General features: G+C 40.9%; 1 protein-coding gene across 1 annotated transcript; it reads left to right on the forward strand.

Moving 5' to 3' along the window:
• Positions 1-2,590: 2,590 nt before the first annotated feature.
• On the forward strand, positions 2,591-15,447 carry LOC307167878 (uncharacterized protein; the record flags this gene model as incomplete). Its single annotated transcript, XM_079887184.1, has 6 exons — positions 2,591-3,131; positions 6,558-6,863; positions 6,974-7,261; positions 7,392-7,712; positions 14,695-14,982; positions 15,113-15,447. The coding sequence occupies 6 exons, from the start codon at positions 2,591-2,593 to the stop codon at positions 15,445-15,447; spliced, it is 2,079 nt and encodes a 692-aa protein (XP_079743310.1).
• Positions 15,448-21,327: the final 5,880 nt, after the last annotated feature.

The following is a 21,327-nucleotide window of genomic DNA, read 5'->3' on the forward strand; positions in this document are numbered from 1 at the left end:
TTACTTTCTCAAAACAACTCATCCTGTGTGATTTATAAGCCTTTTGAAAAGTGGGGACCGCTGGCTGGTCCCCACAATGTAGGTGATCTCAGGTTTTACTATTCTTATGGGGACATTTGGTCCCCACAATGTAATATAAACAAGGGCACACATACACACACACACACACACACACACACACACACACGGCACACGGAGTATGTGTGAAACGGCCGTTAGATCCACCTACAGTTCTTAGAAACTTAGATGTGTCACGCACATTATATCTCTTTTTTTCGTACAACAGCAGCACTCATCTTGTTTGTTTATAGCGGATGCGGATGAAGACAGTCGTAAACCGGAAACTGATATGCCGACTTCTGACAATAGTCAAGTCAAGTCATCTTCATTTATATAGCGCTTTTAACAACGTAGATTGTTTCAAAGCAGCTTCACAGAGATAAGCGGATAATTTAAGGTAACAGAGATTGTTTTGGCTTTATAGCAGAGTTAAGTTATTTTCCATCTAAAGTTAGTTTTGATTGATTTGCTTCCGTCGCAACGATCATTTGTTATTAAATTAGGGGCCGCCAAGACGACACCATTCTCTCTACACAGACTTTAAACGCAAACCTGTGAGAAACGCTGATGGCGTTCACATGCGCATTTAGAATGGGTTCTATAGTTATGTGCGTTTGAAAATACGCAGGTTTGGAATTCCCTACAAGCCAAGCCTAAACAAAGTACTTGTCTTTCCTTATAGATTTTGATAAAGAATTTTATTTTATTTTGTTGCTTTGGGGTAGGAACGCGAAACGAATTTTCCCGACAACGCCTTATCTGTAGAGTGGTAGAGGGATCCTCCATAGGGAGAGACTAGTTGGCAGTTCAGCAAATAGCGGAAGTTTGTCACTACGCTTGTGCACGTAGCCTATTGTTACTTGTTCATCATTGTGTCAGTGTTTTATTCGCTGACTTTAGCTTGCTTCTTTGCATGAAGAACAACATAGTGACAAAACACGCTCTGTAGAGGCTGTGAGACTGATGGATGTACTGCACCCCTGAGTGCCCACGAGACAGACAACACAACAACAGAGGAGCTATGTCCAGAAATTTGAGACTCAAGTCCAGCAAATTCTGAAAGACGAAGATGCAATAAAGGATGCTGTGGTCCTTCAAAAACTCAGACAAGTTCTATACAAATACAAAACATCATTTGCCCAAAAACTCTTTTGACTGTGGCCTCACTAACCTCCACACAGTGTGCATCCCAACTCATCCAAATGCTCCTCCCACTTTTGTCAAGCAATACCTAACACGAACCAGTGCAGGAGATCATCGATTCCATGCTTGAAAAAGGTATCATGCGTCCATGCAACAGCACCTATTTTGCCCCCATCTGGCCTGTCCTCAAACCAAATGGCAAGTGGCAACCCACCGTCGACTACAGAAAACTGAACCAGCAGGTGCCACTATCGCGATGGCCCATGACCCAACTGGAGCAGGAAATACCCAGAATAAGAGGAGCTACATTCTTCTCTACACTTGATGTGGCCTCAGGATTCTGGACCATACCACTGCATCCAGAAGATAAACACAAGCTGGCCTTTGGCAACCAACAGTATTCCTTCACAAGGTGCCTGTTCGGCTATGCCAACTCACTGGCTAAGTTCAACATCTTCCTGAACAAAGCATGCCCAGAAGCCAGTGTGAGAGACAACCCTTTATCTATGTAGATGATGTTCACATGAAGAGCACATAGGTGGCTGACCACCTGGAACAGATAGACCCCCGTTCTGCACCAATTAACCCCCACCGGTGCCAAGATTGCCCTCCACAAAGGACAGTGGTGCTGAACCAAATTCAATTACATGGGCCTACTCATCGGATTATGGGGCATTGAAACGCAGTCCAGCCGTATCCAAGCCATCCAGAACATCAAGCCACCCACAAATTTTCTAAGTGTATGCAACTTCTCACGACATTGCATGACCACTAACTGCTCTTTTGAAAAAGGACTGCATATTCGTCTGGACAGAAGCTAAAGAAAATGCCATGAATGAACTGAAACAACATCTGTGCACAGCTCCATGTCTGGTTTACCCCGTTCCACATAAGGAGTTCTATTTGGAAACTGGATTCTCCAACAACTGCCTCAGTGCTGGTCTATACCAACGGCATGACCAGGACAAAAGAGGGGTCACATATGCCGGCAAGATATTTCTTCCAAAAGTGTAAATACTCAGAATGTGGAACAGCTCTGCTCTGCACTTTATGGTCCATCCAGAGATTCTCCAACGACATCAGAGCACAAAAGGTTATTATAGAAACCTGCCACCAGCCTGTAACGTTCCTCAACAGCCAAAGCATTTGAAGGCCTGGTCACCAATTCACACATAGCCACATGGTTGATGGCTCTCCAGGGGCACAACATTGAGGCATGATATGCCCCGTCTGTGCTGGGCAATGGCTTGACTGCCTGACAAAACAGCTGCGATGTTGGACGTAGAAGAACCCCAACTACAACTACAAATATGTGCCATACCTTGCCAAGGCTTGTGGTGCCACAGTGCCAAAGGGGGGTCATGCTAATGTATGCCCATGACGCACCATGTGCCGGACACCACGGCACCAGGGTTACTTACGAAAACAAGTGTCATACTGGGCCGGCATGCAGCAAGATGTGGCAGGGTATGTCAGAGGGTGCCTGGTTTGCTGCCAATTTGAACCGGCAAACCCAAATCACAGAGCCCCACTGCAGTGCATAGGAGTCACATTCCCATGGTTGGACCTCCAAATAGACTGGGTTGGACCCCTACCCAGGTCGACGAGTGGCAACAAGTACTTCCTCATGGTCGTGTGCCAGTTCACCAAGTGGGTAGAGTGCCTCCCAGCACCCAACGACACTACCCAGACCACGGCATACCTCCTGATGAACCGCATCTTCTCCAGGTTCAGACTGCCACTGAGAGTCAACTCGGACAGAGGCCCCTACTTTACAGCTGAGATGATGCAGCAGATTTGGAAACTCCTGGGTGTACAAGCTCAACTGCATATCAGCCACCATCTCATCTCATCTAGAACGAACAAATCAAACTTTGGTCAGAATGCTGAGAAAGTGTGTCTGCCAACCAGAAAGTGTCACAGTCTGGGTTGGAGGAAAGGAGCGAGGACTCAAGTGCACAAACAATGAGTATTTATTAAGTAATAAAAAATAAAACAAAATACAAACAAAAACTTCCCCTTGGGGGAAAACAAGACAGGCATCAAGGTAGTGATTTGACATTTGAACTGAGGCGTCGGAGCTTGTGTAGAGAAAAAATGGGCGTGCCAGATGAAGCCGCGATTCGAGGCTTGTGTTGTTAACATGAAAATCACGTGACTAATGACAAACGAGGCCTCGGTTTGTGTGGATACGTCATCGGTTCGGTCTGAGTGTCGCTTCTGGATAAAGGGGGTTCGAAACTCGTGCCACCTTGTGGGTGTTGTCAGGAGTAGTAGAAGATGTTATAGTAGTGTCAGAGAGTCAGAGAACTATCATTGTCATTGTCGTTATAGTGTAATATATGTGTTAGGGCTGTATATTATTGCATTATATCAGGTTAGAACTTAGAATAGTTATAGTATATTGTTACTATTAATTATAGTAGGCCTAGCTATATTATAGTCTTGTTATAATAATTAGATAGGATTAGTTGGATTGCTTTGGATTTTTGGATCTGGACTGGACTGCTTTTTGATTTGGATTACCCTTTTTGATTTGTTTGCTTTTTGTGACCTCTTCCTTTTTCCTGGTAATGGAGCCAGCAAGAAAGAGGAGATCCTCCCCTGTCTGGGCTCAACAGAAGCATCAGTGTCCTCATTTGTACCACTGGCATTTTTATGTTCCCCTGCATCCTCTGTGGCTGGAGAGGTTTTGTCCAAGAAGAGGAATTGTCTAAACCCCAACACACTTGAAAAAATTCCCCAGTCCCATAAGCACAACACTGCACTAAGACTAGTAACAGTTCACTGCACAAACCCCCCCAGAAACAATTCTTAACTTTTACCACCCCAGACTATTCTGTTGCAGTTTACTTTATTACACTCCCTCCACCATAAGCACGGCACTCAACACAGTGTCACTTTTGCTGTTCATACTGTCACTATCCAAACAATTTATGAATAATTAATTAGCTGTGTGTGTGTGACAGTTGTCTCTGCACAAGTAAATTCAGACAGAGAAAGATACATATTTTATTTTATACCCAGGCAATGGACAAATGTCTGCTCAGGTCATTGGTTCAAAATTAATTAATTTGTCTGCTATTTCTTTGCACGGTAGCAAGGTGTCACTAGTGAGCAATGCTGAATGGAGCTTTGAGTAATTAACCTTTGGGTGAAGCAATGGGCTGCGAGGTCTCTGTGGTTCAGGAAGCCTCATTTTGCCATCACTACATCAAGGAATTCCAACTGGACTGCAGCAGGAACAAGAAACACGAGGTAACATAGACAACGAACCAGCACAGGACTGCAAACACAGGGAGACTAAATAGGGATGCAAACAAAAGAGGGTAACGAGGGAAGGTCGGTGGGGCAAATGAATCAATCAGGTAACAAGATGAGAGGGGCAAGACAATCGACAGGAGAGCACATGGCACAAGGAAACACAAGACAAGCCATGTGCTCACAACAAACAGGACTATAACACAAGCACATGACAAACTGGGAGTGTCAGAGCTCTGTCACCAAGACAGACAGAAGTGACAGAACCCTGACAGAAAGACTGGGAGCAAGCAACTCCGCATTAATCAACTGGCATGCCTCCCTTCCAGCGAATGACTGGGTGGCAGATGACATTTCCACTTCACTTGTTTTTTCGACCAGGAGACTCAAGCCTTGTCACAGCCTACATCACTCTCCAGTACCCCGACAAACTACACCGCCACCTGAGAACAATATTCGCTTTTGCCCAACAACAGCTTCAAAAGAGTGCTGAAGGCCGGGAAGCATATTGCGAACAGAAATTGTCCCACAAGAAAATGGACGTGGGCGACAGGGTCTGGTTATTATAGTTTCACCCAGCCACGTCTGACAGCCTCCCATCAGCTGTCGAAGAAATTTCTGCCCCACTGGACAGGATCTCATGAGATTGTGGACAAACTCTCCCCGGTTGCGTACCGGATCAAACTGATTCAGGGACAGAAAGAACCAGTCTTCAAATGGGTCCATCATAATCAAATCAAAAGCTGCTGGCAGGGAAGGATAGGGAGGGCCTAATGCTAACTAGGCCCAGCCAGTTCTTAAAGCGACAGCTGATGTTTTTTTTTTTTTCTTTTGCGGTAAATTTCACAGGGTTTAGACAACAAGCATATCATTGTTTTGAGTGTTGCAAATACAATCATTACATACCGAGATCAGAAATATTTGCTTGAGTTGAATATTTTTATTTTAATATATATATTTTATTATAGTTTGGAGATAAAATAGATATTTGGCTACGTTTATGTTGCTTTGTGTTGCAAATGGTTGAATTGTTTATATTTATTCTGCCTCTGGATCTGACTTGGACTGTATATACAGCTGTATCTCAGCACTTGCTATCTCAAGTATAAAAATACACGACATGCTGTAAAGGAGGGCGTGCATTCTACTGTATAATTGTGTAATGAAGTTAGCCAATCACAGCAGTAGGCGTTTACTTCAGTTTCTGCAAGAGGTAACACCACTTGAAATTGAGTGTGTTTCACAGTGAGTGAAAATGGGGATGGAAATGAATAATGTTTACAAATATTGGACCGTTTTTTGGTGCAAAAAAAACTATAACTTTATAAACTAACCTTCAGAAACATAATGTAAAAAATCAGAAACTGCATTTTATGCTTTAACTCTTTCCACAGCAGCGTTTTAAAAAATAAATTGCCAGCCACTGCCACCGTTTTTGATAATTTCAACAAAAATATCATGGCCCCAGAATATTTTGTTGTATAGTAAAGTAATATAAAAAAAGTAATATATCAAAAGAAAGAACAGACCTTCTCTGCTTTAAAACAAAACAAAAAAAACCCTGTTTTATTCTAGCTTCATGGTTTCTTTTTTAATCAATACTTGGATATTGGTAAGTTTCATAAAAAAGCAAAAATTTTAGCAAAAAGCTGAGAAAATCACAAGACTACATCTGGATCGGATTCAGAACGTTTTCAAAACATAGATGGCTTGTATAGTCCTGTAGCTAGGTATCCTAGGTCGACAGTAACATTTGGCAGTTTTGATTTATATGCTGTTTAATGTTGATTATCGCATTATTTTACATATGCATATGATTACATATGAGTGCTTGTTTCTGCATCTTCTTCGCATGTGTTTTGATCAGGAGATTCAGTACTCTTGCAGAAGATGTGTCATAGTGCCCCCTAGTGTATAACAGTGAAAATACAGAAACACTGAAAATTGTTTGGTGGAAAATTGTTTCTCACAGATAACGAAAAATTATGTGTGTTTGGCGGGAAAAGAGTTACATGTTAGTACTTAATATAGATATAAAGTGGGACTTTTTAATCACGTTTTTAATCATGTTGTACTGTAATGCCATCTGTCAGACACAAGGCTGGTCAATGGGTCTGATTCATGCTGTGGGAGACTGGAGATCCATTATAATGGCCAGTGGGGAACCGTGTGCGATGATGACTGGGACATGAAAGACGCTGCTGTGGTGTGCAGACAGTTAAAGTGTGGATCCGCCATCAGTGCACCTCATAATGCTGCCTTTGGTCAAGGCAGTGGATCAGTCTGGCTGGATGATGTCAAATGCCTGGAAAGTGAGGGAAGACTCACACAATGTTCACACCGTGGACTAGGAGGACATGACTGTAATCATGGTGAAGATGCTGGTGTTGTTTGTTCAGGTAAGCTAAATCTTTAGCAGCTTGACACGTTATTTTGGGGCAAATCACATTAAACCTTTAGAATTTGTGTAATTGATTAATTTCATCACTTTGTCTTATTTCTTTTGCAGGTGAGCTGCAGATGCCCACACTTTCCCTGACCTCCACACATTCAGTTGTTTCTCATGGAGAAAATATCCATTTCAGATGCACAACACCTAAACCAAGGTGTAATGTTAATGCTGAATTCCAGCTCTTCATAAACGGACCATCTATATCCTCCCAGAAACATGTTTCTAGTGTGACTTTTAACATTGTTAATGTAGACGTTTCACATCAGGGCAACTACAGCTGTCAGTACTCATACCAAAACAACACTATCAAGTCACCTTGGAGCAACAGGGTTAACATCTCTGTGGGTGAGTACGTTCAGTCTTGTCCCGTTGCCTACATTCTTTATTTGTCTAAAGCTTCCTGAATTTGTTTATACCCGAGGCCCCTCTACTTCTGATTCTATAACCATATTAATGTATTCTAATTGTTTTCTAGTGGACTTGCAGCAGCCCAGCATTTCCCACAGTGCTCCTGCTGGATGGTTTGACGTGGGGCCTCAGGGGCCAGTGATCACCCGGGGCCACAGTTTCACTATCATCTGTTCCACTGAATCTCATTATCCTGGAGGCTCCTTCTACTTGTTTAGGGAATCGAATATCACCAGTAATCAATCAGCTGTCAATCACTCTGCCTCCTTCTCCTTTCCTGAGGCAGATTATTCACATGAGGGAAACTACAGTTGTGTTTATGAAGTCAGTGTGTCCTCTCGCACCTTCCGTTCATCTGCCTCTGAACTGCTGGTCATCACTATCACAGGTATTGATGTATAAGTGCACTTTAAAACCCGATAAGTTCAGTAAACTCAACATTTTTGTAGACACCAGTTACCTTAAAAAATTTAAGTAAATCAACAATTTTTTTTTACGTAATCAATAATAATTAAGTCAAACTGAAAAACTTCAATTTGATTTTATTTAATGTTTTTAAGTGCACTGTACGTAAAGGTGCAGTATGTAAATTTTAGCGGCATCTAGCGGTGAGGTTGCGAATTGCAACCAACAGAAGTTACGGTGGCTGACAGGAAAAGATGTCATCGTCTGAGACAGCAGAGAGAAGCCAGTTAAGCAATGAGGTTTCTTTACAAAGATAAATTAAGAAATAATATTTACTTAATTATTCAGTAAAACAATATGTTATTGCAAACATTATTGTTACTTGTTCATCATTGTGTCAGTGTTTTATTCACTGACTTTAGCTTGCTCCTTTGCTTGAAGAACAACATAGTGACGAAACGCGCTCTGTAGAGCAGTTTGTCCGTTTAGGGCTACTGTAGAAACATGGCGGTACAAAATGGCCATTTCAATGTAAGGGGATACGCGGTGTATGTAGATAGAAATGGCTCATTCTAAGGTAATAAAAACATAACATTCATTATGTAAGGTCTTTATACAGCACTGAAAACAGTTATGTATATTATGTTGCATTTCTGTCAACAGATCCTCCTAAATATTACACAATGCAGCTTTACAACTAATGTTTATCATATGTAATGTTTTTCATTTCTCAATTATTATGATGCAGTGGTACTTTATTAAATTCAAATACTAACTCAAAAAATACACCTATGCATAACTCAGGCTAATCATTAAGTCATCATGATTGTCAGTTGGTGTGGGCCCCACTGACCTCACAGCCCCTTGTTGTTCCTGTCAACCCCGAGAACCTCCTGTTAGGCCAGACCATCCCAGAGGTCTGCATCCTAATCAATGAACAGGCAACCGTGTTACCATCTCACACCCAGATCCGGATTCACACATCAGAATTCTCAAGGCCTGGCGTCTTCCATCACTCCGTCATGAATTACATGACTTCGACCTCACCATATCATTAGTTGGTCCAATCCCTTCTTTGATGATCCCAGAAGGAAGCTCAGACAACAGTGTTCACGGTATCGTTCAAAATGATCTCCATCACTTCGGTCATGCCGGTGGCCATATACACAGTCTCTTACCAGCCCACATGAGAGACTGATGAATGTACTGCACCACTGACTGCGCACAGGACAGACGACACAACAACAGAGGAGCTATATCCAGAAATTTGACACTCAAGTCCAACAAATTCTGAAAGACGAAGATGCAATAAAGGATGCTGCGGCCCTTCAAAAACTCAAAGACAATTCCTATACAAAAACAAATCGTCATTTGCCCAAAGACTTATGCCCATGATAGCCCCCTCAGTGGACATTTAGGCAAATTTAAAACTCTAATGAGACTCCTAGAATTTGCTTATTGGCCTTCCATGCGTACTGACGTATGGCAACACTGTAAACAGTGTGAAAAATGTCAGCAGTATAAGTCTACGAACTTAAAGCCAGCAGGAGGTCTCCAAAGTGTGCCCATTGTTGAGCCTGGATACATGCTTGGCATGGACATTATGGGACCATTCCCACGGAGTACTCGTCAAAATGAATATCTTCTAGTGGTGGTAGACTACTTCTCTAAATGGGTAGAGGTCTTCCCCATGAGATCTGCCAAATCTACCATCATTGTTCGTATTCTCATCGAAGAGATATTTACAAGGTGGGGAACACCAGCCTTTATTGTTTCTGATAGAGGCACTCAATTCACCTCAAACCTCCTGGATCAGTTGTGCAAGCAGTGGCAGGTAACTCAAAAACTCACAACTGCTTATCATCCACAATCAAACTTGACTGAACGCATTAACCGTAATCTAAAAACCATGATCGCATCCTATGTTGACAATAATCACCGCACTTGGGATCAGTGGATCTGTGAATTTAGGTTTGCTTTGAATACTGCATGGCATGAAAGCACCGGATTTTCACCCGCTGAAGTGGCCCTGGGACGTCAATTAAAAGGCCCACTACAAAGAGCTCTACAGAGTCCGCCAGATCCAGATCAACCAAGCTACAGTACCATTGATCGCCAGAAACTACTGTACGAAACTGTTCGAGAAAATGTTGAGAAAGCACAAACTAAGCAGAGAAAGTATTACAACCTCAAGAGAAGAACTCAAGACTTCCAGGAGGGTGATCTAGTTTGGGTGCGTACTCATCCTTTATCTCGTGCAGATGATGGTTTCATGGCTAAAATTGCGCCAAAATGGCGAAGCCCAGCTAGAGTAGTCAAAAGGCTAGGTCCAGTAAATTACAAGGTGACAATGTTATCTGATCCTACCCAGATAGACAATTATCATACCCAAAACTTAAAAATTTGCCATATGTCAAATTTTTGACACCAAAGGGAGGGGTATGTAACGGACAAACGTTACTTTTTGTAATTCTGTACTTTTTGTATTTTTGTTCAAGTATTTTTGTTAAGACCTGGTTGTAATGTATTGGAGTCACGGGCAGTAACAACAGGAACAGTTAGAGGGCGCTATTGCCTGGAGGTAACTGGGCATATAAACACTGACACCATAGAGTAAGACAGTTCGTTTGGTAGAGGGAAATCTCAGGATTGATCTTGTGCTACCTTCTTTCTCATCCTAAGTCCTGTGTTGAGAACTCTTTGAGTTTCTGCTCAACTGTGAGTATGGTTTGGTTTATTTTTGATGTTGTGTTTGTTTGAGATCACTGATATTAGTTATTTGATTTCTTTCTAGAAAGGACTTTTCATTTACCACATGTGCTTTTGTGAATGGCTTTGCACATGGTCAGCTATGTGGCACTGAGGACAGCTATGCACTAAGCATCTGCATTTCAAACGATCTTTTCTCGTATGGAGGATTATAGGATTACTATCATTGCATCGTACTCAATCTTTGCATCGCTCTCAAATAACTTTGGGGATCTGAAACAAACACAACATCAAAAATAAACCAAACCATACTCACAGTTGAGCAGAAACTCAAAGAGTTCTCAACACAGGACTTAGGATGAGAAAGAAGGTAGCACAAGATCAATCCTGAGATTTCCCTCTACCAAACGAACTGTCTTACTCTATGGTGTCAGTGTTTATATACCCAGTTACCTCCAGGCAATAGCGCCCTCTAACTGTTCCTGTTGTTACTGCCCGTGACTCCAATACATTACAACCAGGTCTTAACAAAAATACTTGAACAAAAATACAAAAAGTACAGAATTACAAAAAGTAACGTTTGTCCGTTACAGACTCTTTAGACTGTGGCCTCACTAACCTCCACACGGTGTGCATCCCAATGCACCTGAATGCTCCTCCCACTTTTGTCAAGCAATCCCCATTGCCTCACACGAACCAGTGCAGGAGATCATCGATTCCATGCTTGAAAAAGGTATCACCCGTCCATGCAACAGCACCTATTCTGCCCCCATCTGGCCCATCCTCAAACCAAATGGCAAGTGGTAACCCACCATCAACTACAGAAAACTGAACCAGCAGGTGCCACTATCGCGATGGTCCATGACCCAACTGGAGCAGGAAATACCCAAAATAAGAGGAGCCACATTCTTCTCTACACTTGATGTGGCCTCAGGATTCTGGACCATACTACTGCATACTGGCATGCCTTTGGCAACCAACGGTATTCCTTCACAAGGTGCCCGTTCGGCTATGCCAACTCACTGGCTGAGTTCAACATCTTCCTGAACAAAACATGCCCAGAAGCCAGTGTGAGAGACAACCCTTTATCTATGTAGATGATGTTCACATGAAGAGCACAGAGGTGGCTGACCACCTGGAAGAGATAGACCTCGTTCTGCACCAATTAACCCCCACCGGTGCCAAGATTGCCCTCCACAAAGGACAGTGGTGCTGAACCAAAGTCAATTACATGGGCCTACTCATCGGATCATGGGGCATTGAACTGCAGTCCAGCCGCATCCACGCCATTCAGAACATCAAGCCACCCACCAATGTCTTAGAGTTGCAAAATTTTCTAGGTGTATGCAACTACTCACAACATTGCATGACCACTAACTGCTCTTCTGAAAAAGGACTGCCTATTCGTCTGGACAGAAGCTAAAGAAAATGCCATGAATGAACTGAAACAACATCTGTGCACAGCTGCATGTCTGGCTTACCCCTTCCCACATAAGGAGTTCTATTTGGAAACTGGATCCTCCAACAACTGCCTCAGTGCTGGTCTATACCAACGGCATGACAAGGACAAAAGAGGGATCACATTTGCCGGCAAGACATTTCTTCCAACAGTGTAAATACTCAGAATGTGGAAAAGCTCTGCTCTGCACTGTATGGTCCATCCAGAGATTCTCCAACGACATCGGAGCACAAAAGATTATAGAGACCGGCCACCAGCCTGTAATGTGTCTCAACAGCCAAAGCATTTGATGGCCTGGTCACCAATTCACACATAGCCACATGGTTGATGGCTCTCCAGGGGCACAACATTGAGGCACGATATACCCAGTCTGTGCTGGGCAATGGCTTGACTGCCTGCCAAAACAACTCTGATGAGTTGTCTCTGGGGGAGGGGGAGGGGGAGGAGGAGGAGGGGGGGAGGGGGGGTCATCCATGCTAATGATCTCCAGGTTCAGCCAGCTGAGATCATGCAGCAGATTTGGAAACTCCTGGGTGTACAAGCTCAACTGCATATCAAGTTCAACTGCATATCAGCCACCATCTCATCTCATCTGGAATGAACAAATCAAACTTTGGTCAGCATGCTGAGAAAGTGTGTCTGCCAACCAGAAAGACCTGGAGCAAGCAACTCTGCGTTAATCAACTGGCATGCCTCCCTTCCAACGAATGACTGGGCGGCAAGCCTTGTCACAGCCTACATCACTCTCCAGTATCTCAACAAACTACACCGCCACCTGAGAAATTTACTTTTGCCCAACAACAGCTTCAAAAGAGTGCTGAAGGCCGGGAAGCATATTGCGACCAGAAAGTGTCCCACAAGAAAATGGACGTGGGCGACAGGGTCTGGTTATTATAGTTTCACCCAGCCACCTCTGACAGCCTCCCATCAGCTGTCGAAGAAATTTCTGCCCCACTGGACGGGATCTCAAGAGATTGTGGACAAACTCTCCCCGGTTGCGTACCGGATCAAACTGATTCAGAAATAACCAGTCTTCAAATGGGTCCATCATAATCAAATCAAAAGCTGCTGGCAGGGAAGGATAGGGAGGGCCTAATGCTAACTAGGTCCAGCCACAGTTCTCAAAGCGACAGCTGATGTTTCTTTCTTTTTTTTGCGATAAATTTCACAGGGTTTAGACAACAAGCATATCATTGTTTTGAGTGTTGGAAATACAATCATTACATACCGAGATCAGAAATATTGGCTTGAGTTGAACATTTTTATTTTATTATATATATTTTATTATAGTTTGTAGATAAAATAGATATTTGGCTATGTTTATGTTGCTTTGTGTTGCAAATGGTTGACTTGTTTATATTTATTCTGCCTCTGGATCTGACTTGGACTGTATATACAGCTGTATCCCAGCACTTGCTATCTCAAGTATAAAAATACATGACATGCTGTAAAGGAGGGCGTGCATTCTACTGTATAATTGTGTAATGAAGTTAGCCAATCACAGCAGTAGGCGTTTACTTCAGTTTCTGCAAGAGGTAACACCACTTGAAATTGAGTGTGTTTCACAGAGAGTGAAAATGGGGATGGAAAATAATAATGTTTACAAATATTGGACCGTTTTTTGATGCAAAAAAACTATAACTTTATAAACTAACCTTCAGAAACATAATATAAAAAATCTGAAACTGCATTTTATGATTTAACTCTTTCCACAGCAGCGTTTTAAAAAATAAATTGCCAGCGTTTTTGATAATTTCAACAAAAATATCATGGCCCCAGAATATTTTGTTGTATGACTATCTGAACATGCAATATATCAAAAGAAAGAACAGGCCCTCTCTGCTTTTAAACAACAACAACAAAAAACTGTTTTATTCTAGCTTCATGCTTTCTTTTTTAATCAATACTTGGATATTGGTAAGTTTCATAAAAAAGCAAAATTTTTAGCAAAAAGCTGAGAAAATCAAAGACTACATCTGGATCGGATTCAGAACGTTTTTAAATCATAGATGGCTTGTATAGTCCTGTAGCTAGGTATCCTAGGTTGACAGTAACATTAGGCAGTTTTGATTTATATGCTGTTTAATGTTGATTATCGCATTATTTTACATATGCTTGTGATTACATATGAGATTGCTTGTTTCTGCATCTTCTTCGCATGTGTTTTGATCAGGAGATTCAGTATTCTTGCAGAAAATGTGTCATAGTGCCCCCTAGTGTATAACAGTGAAAATACGGAAACACTGAAAATTGTTTCTAACAGATAACGGAAAATTCTGTGTGTTTGGCAGGAAAAGAGTTACATGTTAGTACTTAATACAGATATAAAGTGGGACTTTGGGAAGTTTTTAATCATGTTGTACTGTAATGCCATCTGTCAGACACAAGGTTGGTCAATGGGTCTGATTCATGCTGTGGGAGACTGGAGATCCATTATGATGGCCAGTGGGGAACCGTGTGCGATGATGACTGGGACATGAAAGACGCTGCTGTGGTGTGCAGACAGTTAAAGTGTGGATCCGCCGTCAGTGCACCTCATAATGCCGCCTTTGGTCAAGGCAGTGGATCAGTCTGGCTGGATGATGTCAAATGCCTGGAAAGTGAGGGAAGACTCACACAATGCTCACACCGTGGACTAGGAGGACATGACTGTAATCATGATGAAGATGCTAGTGTTGTTTGTTCAGGTAAGCTAAATCTTTAGCAGCTTGACACATTATTTTGGGGCAAATCACATTAAACCTTTAGAATTTGTGTAACTGATTAATTTCATCACATTGTCTTATTTCTTTTGCAGGTGAGCTGCAGATGCCCACACTTTCCCTGACCTCCACACATTCAGTTGTTTCTCGTGGAGAAAATATCCAGTTCAACTGCACAACACCTAAACCAAGGTGTAATGTTAATGCTGAATTCCAGCTCTTCATAAACGGACCATCTATATCCTCCCAGAAACATGTTTCTAGTGTGACTTTCAACATTGTTAATGTAGACGTTTCACATCAGGGCAACTACAGCTGTCAGTACTCATACCAAAACAACACTATCAAGTCACCTTGGAGCAACAGTGTTAACATCTCTGTGGGTGAGTATGTTCAGTCTTGTCCCGTTGCCTACATTCTTTATTTGTCTAAAGCTTCCTGAATTTGTTTATACCCGAGGCCCCTCTACTTCTGATTCTATAACCATATTAATGTATTCTAATTGTTTTCTAGTGGACTTGCAGCAGCCCAGCATTTCCCACAGTGCTCTTGATGGATGGTTTGACGTGGGGCCTCAGGGGCCAGTGATCACCCGGGGCCACAATTTCACTATCATCTGTTCCACTGAATCTCATTATCCTGGAGGCTCCTTCTACTTGTTTAGGGAATCGAATATCACCAGTAATCAATCAGCTGTCAATAACTCTGCCTCCTTCTCCTTTCCTAAGGCAGATTATTCACATAAGGGAAACTACAGTTGTGTTTATGAAGTCAGTGTGTCCTCTCGCACCTTCCGTTCATCTGCCTCTGAACTGATGGTCATCACTATCACAGGTATTGATGTATAAGTGCACTTTAAAACCCGATAAGTTCACTAAACTCAACATTTTTGTAGACACCGGTTACTTTAAAAATGCAAGTAAATCAACAAAAAATGTTTTAAGTAAACAGTAATTATAAATAACAATTAAGTAAAACTGAAAAACTTCAATTTGATTTTATTTAATGTTTTTAGTGCACTGTACTTAAAGGTGCAGTATGTAAATTTTAGCGGCATCTAGCGGTGAGGTTGCGAATTGCAACCAACAGAAGTTACGGTGGCTGACAGGAAAAGATGTCATCGTCTGAGACAGCAGCGAGAAGCCAGTTAAGCAATGAGGTTTCTTTTCAAAGATAAATTAAGAATTTTTTTTATTTTTTTATTTTTTTTCTGGTTAGGCAGCCAAATTTCTTCCATTTTTTTTTTTTTTTTCTGTTATTTTTATTACCATTTTCCAACAGTTTTATACAAATCACTTACATATATACAATTTGTATATGTATAAATGTAAACAGAAAACAAAACAAAACGTAAAAACACAAAAAACAAAACAAAAAACAAAACCCTGCACACACATGAAGTATTAAGTAAAACTATATCAAATCAGGCATTAGGGGAGCCGTCCAATTTTATTTATTATAATAATTAATAAAAGGTTGCCAAATTGAGTAAAATTTTTGTTCTTTCTTCCTTAAAGAATATTTAATTTTTTCCAATTGTAAATATTGCATTACGTCTCTAAGAAGGTTTTGGTGAGTAGGAGGAATTTTATTTTTCCAGTTTAGTAAAATTAGACGTCTGGCTAGTAACATCACAAAACACAATACATTAATTTGTGAGCTGTTCAAATGTATATCTGTAGGTACAACACCAAATAGTGACATTACTGGATCTGCTGGGAGTCTAACATTAAAAATTGCTGACAAAGTCTCAATTATTTTAGACCAATAGAGGGTGATGTGGGGACAGTCCCAAAATGTGTGTGACAATGAAGCTGGGGCATAGCCACAACGTTCACAAGAGGCGTCCACTCCCGGAAACATCCTGGATAGTCTTTGTTTGGAAAGGTGTAATCGGTGCAGGATTTTAAACTGCAGCAGACCGTGTCTGATACAAACTGAAGAGGAGTGGACCCGCTCTTGAGCTTCGATCCATTGGTCGTCTGTGATGTTTATTCTTAAGTCTTCACTCCAAGCATCCTTTATATGATCAAGTGTAGTTGTACTATCTATCTGTGAAAGGTAATTATATATTCTAGAAATAGAACCTTTTTTAAGTGGGTTGTTCAATAATACATTGTTCATAGGACATACTTCAGGCTGATTGGGAAAAGAGGGAAATGTTGCTTTAGTAAAGTTGCGCATTTGCAAGTATTTAAAAAAGTCTTTGTTATCAATATTAAATTTATGTATTAATTGTTCAAATGTTGGAAAAATTGTATCAATGAAGAGGTCTTTAATTGTGTGCACTCCTTTAAGGTCCCATTGTTGAAATGTTTGACCTGAAAACAGCTTATGTGCTTGATTACCAATTATTGGTGTAAGGACTGAACATTGATTCCAATGAAAATGTCTTCTAATCTGAGACCAAATTTTTAGTGAGTGGGACACAACAGGATTCTGAGCCTTAAATTTAGAAAGGTCAGAGGTGTAATGTATTAATGATTTCAATGTATTAGGAGAAAAAGCTTGATTTTCCATCTGTTCCCAATCAGGTTTGTGAGATCCATTCCAAAATGACATACATCGAATATTACAGGACCAATAATAGAGCCGGAAGCTGGGCAATCCCATTCCTCCTATGGGTTTGGGTCTTTGTAAAAAGGATTTTTTAATTATTGGTATCTTTTTATTCCAAATAAAGGACGCAATGAAAGAATCAATTATTAATCAAATTATGAATCTTATTAATCAAAATTGGAACACACTGAAATAAAAATAAAAATTTCGGTAAAACATTAATTCTTATAATATTAATTCGGCCAGCGAGAGAGATCGGGAGATTAGACCACCTCTCGATCTGTTGCTCCGTTTGTTTATATAGGTTTACAAAGTTTTTGCTGAAGAGGCCAGATATTTCCTGTGTGATATTTATTCCGAGATATTTAAAACAGTCTGAAACAGCAAAGGGAAAAGGAGAGAGTGTATGTACTTGATCTTTTGCCCTAGAGCTGATCGGAAACAATATGCTTTTTGACAAGTTAATTTTATATCCTGATACTTTACCGAAGTCCGATAGCATGGTCATAATTTTTGGTAGAGACAGAGATGGATCTGAAATATATAGAAGCAGATCGTCTGCATTTAAGGACACCTTATGCTCCTTATCTCCTCTTACAATCCCTTTATAATCCCCCGTAGAGCGCAGCAAAATAGCAAGAGGTTCTATGATCAGCGCGAACAACAAGGGAGATAAAGGGCAGCCTTGTCGTGTTGAACGGTGAAGAGGAAAAGAGCAAGAATCCATATTATTTGTGTGAACACATGCTTTAGGCTGAGCATAAAGTAGTTGAATTAACGAAATGTAGTAGGGGCCAAATCCAAACCTCGACAGGGCCGAGAGGAGAAAATCCCACTCGACCCTGTCGAAGGCCTTCTCGGCATCTAGTGAGACCAATATTTCGGACACCTCTTTATTTGGATTTTGAGTGTAGATAATGTTGAACCAGTCGCCTGATGTTTAAAAACAACTGCCTGTCCTTAACAAATCCAGTTTGGTCTGGTGACACAACGGTCGGAAGGACCTTTTCCAAACGTATGGCTAAGATCTTTGCCAAAATTTTATTATCCACATTCAAAAGGCTTATGGGTCTATATGAACCTGGTTCTAGAGGGTCTTTGCCAGATTTATGGATTAAGGAGATGCAGGCATCGTATAAGGTTGGAGGTAGAGAACCTGTAGTCAATGCTTCATTATAGACACTCAAAAGAAGTGTTGAAATTTGATCTATAAAAGCCTTGTAAAATTCAACACTGTAACCATCAGGTCCAGAGCACTTAGAGTTTTGCATACACTGTATAGCTTGTTTTATTTCTAAGTTTGAAATAGGTTGTTCTAATAATTTTTTGTTTTCTAAATTTATAGTAGGTATCTGAAGTTTATCAAAAAATTGTTCTATTAAGTTTGAATCATTTTTGGATTCTGAAGAGTACAATTTAGAATAGAAATTCTTGAATGTGTCATTTATTATTTTAGGATCGGTTGTTGTCTGACCGGAATCTGTCCGTATCTCTGTTATTAACCTTGACGCTGCTTCTTCTTTAATTTGCTGGGCTAATAATTTACCTGTTTTTTCCCCATATTCATAATTTTTGTGTCTTAATTGTGTCAAGAATTTAGTCGTTTCTGCAGTGTATAATAAATTGAGTTCGGTCTGCAATGACTGCTTTCTTTTATAAAGGTCTGGTGTGGGGGAGTTAGCATAAACTCTGTCAATTTCCTTAAGTTCTTGGGTCAATTTCAACTCCTTGTCCCTTCGCTGCTTATTATTCAGGCAAATAATCTGGCCCCTCATGTATGCTTTAAATGTTTCCCACAAGGTGGATCTTTTGATCTCTGGATCATTTGTATGCAAAAATATATCAATTTGTTTTTGCAGTTCTTCTATTACTTTATCATCCGATAAAAGAGCATTATTAAACCGCCATTTTTTGGTTGTCAGGTCATGTCCCATCTCTATGTGGAATGATACTGGACTATGATCAGATAACACAATTGCTTCGTAGTCACAGTATTTGATGTTTGTTAAATATGCATAATCAATTAAAAAGAAATCTATTCTAGAAAACGAATGATGAACCGGAGAGAAATAAGAATATTTCCTTGTGTTGGGAGATAAAACTCTAAATGGATCAAATAATTTATAGGTATTCATGAGTGCATGAATGGCTTTAGCAGACTTTGATATGCTGGATGGTTTTTGTGATGATCAGTTATTGGGTCTAACACCAAATTAAAATCCCCTCCAATAATCAATTTATGAGAATCCATATTAGGTAATGCTGTAAAGAAAGAGGTAATAAAAGCCTCATCATCAATATTGGGGGCATATACACTAGCTAGAGTAACTGGTTTATTGTACAATTTTCCTGTAACAATAATATATCGTCCTCGAGGATCAGATATTATTTTTGATGCTAAGAAGGGAATTGTCTTTCTAATAATTATAGCTGCGCCTCTGTTTTTTACTGGGAATTTAGAATGAAATATCTGTCCAATCCATTTAGTTCGTAACCGTTTATGATCCTGATCTCTCAAGTGTGTTTCTTGTAAAAACCCGATATCCATCTCTAATTTTTTAAGGTGGGTCAATACAAAGAGTCCTTTACAATTCCAGGAAATAATTTTGACCAAGTTTTTGTGACTAGATGAGTCTAAAATATAGTTTTTAGCCATAACTGTTTAGTTGGAAAAATAAAAAAATTAGGCTGCTCAGTTTTGTTTTTTTGGACGGTCTCCAATAAAAATCAAAGTTATATTCAATTGTAGTGCAGGTAAAAACACAGAATAAACCAAAGTCCCTAAATACAACAAACCCTGCTCCCTCCCTGAACTCCCCTGAACTAGCTGCTCCGTCAGAACTACAGAGGAAGCGCATATTCCCAAAAGAAAGGTTATTTATACACGCAGAGAGGTGTGTGAACATTTGACTTACCACTAAGCTCCTAAAAAAAGAAAGAAAATTAAACCAAATTCGTTTTCCAGACCTTCTTAACCATATTTTGGCCAGTACCTATGTCTAATGTAACCCAGAGTTACCCATAAATAAATAAAAACAACCGTAATAATATTCTATAGTAAAGAGATGTAAGAACAAATACGTAAAAATAAAATAAATAAATGGTAAAAGGATTCACATTCTTTGGGTACCTGGTTGAGAGTCCGTTACTCAGTTCGTGTAGGCCATAGCATTACCACACACAAGTGTTCAAATTAGTGTTCTTACATTCAACGCTCATGATGATTTATTGCTGTCAATAAACCTCTCCACTGCCCGTGGGTCGGTGAAAGACATTTTGGAACCATCGGCTGTAATCTCCAGCTTGGCAGGGAAAAGCATTCTGTACTGGATTCCAGCGTCACGTAGTTTGGCTTTCACTTGATTAAAGGCTGCTCGTTGTCATCCTACCTCTGGGCTCATATCAGGGAAGATATGAACCTGTGCTCCCTCGAAGGACAGCTTGCCTTTGGACCGGGACAACGACATGATCTTTTCTTTATCCGAGTAGTAGTGAAGGCGGGCGATTATGGGTTGGGGCCGTTCACCATTACGTGGTTTTGGGGCAAGGCTTCTGTGGGCACGATCAACAAGAATGGGGCCGTCAAAGTTTTCTTCACCAAGCACTTTAGACAGAAACTTGGCCACAAACGCGGTTGGTGTGTTGTTTTCGGATCTCTCTGGGATGTTTAGTATCCTGATGTTTTGGCGGCGGCTCCTGTTCTCCAAATCGACGCATTTTTCCTGAAGTTTCTTATGATCAGCAGCAAGAGATTGGCAAGAATTCTCTAGAGCCGTGAGCCTGTCAGAAGTGTCGCTGAGGGACTGCTCCATGCTCGTCTGTATATTAGCTGCTTCTGCTTGCATTGAAAACAGTCTCTCAACTTTTTCCGTTAGCTCGTCACGAATAGTTTTCATGTCCGCTTTGGTTGTCTCCCGCAAGGATGAGATCTCGTCGCGTATTTCTTTGCCAAGGCCTTCTATTTCTGTTTTAAGAAATGTTCGCATGGTGTCTCCGTACGAGCTGAATTCTGATCTCAGTTCGGCACGCAGACTGCCTAGTGAGATTGGGCCTTCTTCTGTTAGCCCCGCGGCTCCGCTGGCTTTAGCGCCTTCACTTTTTTCTGCGGTGGCGGCGTGAGACTCGACCTCCAGAGTCGTCTGCGTGTATTGTCTGCCCTTCCTTTGAGA

This window comes from Squalius cephalus (assembly GCF_949319135.1).
Source record: "Squalius cephalus genome assembly, chromosome: 11".
NCBI lineage: Eukaryota > Metazoa > Chordata > Actinopteri > Cypriniformes > Leuciscidae > Squalius > Squalius cephalus.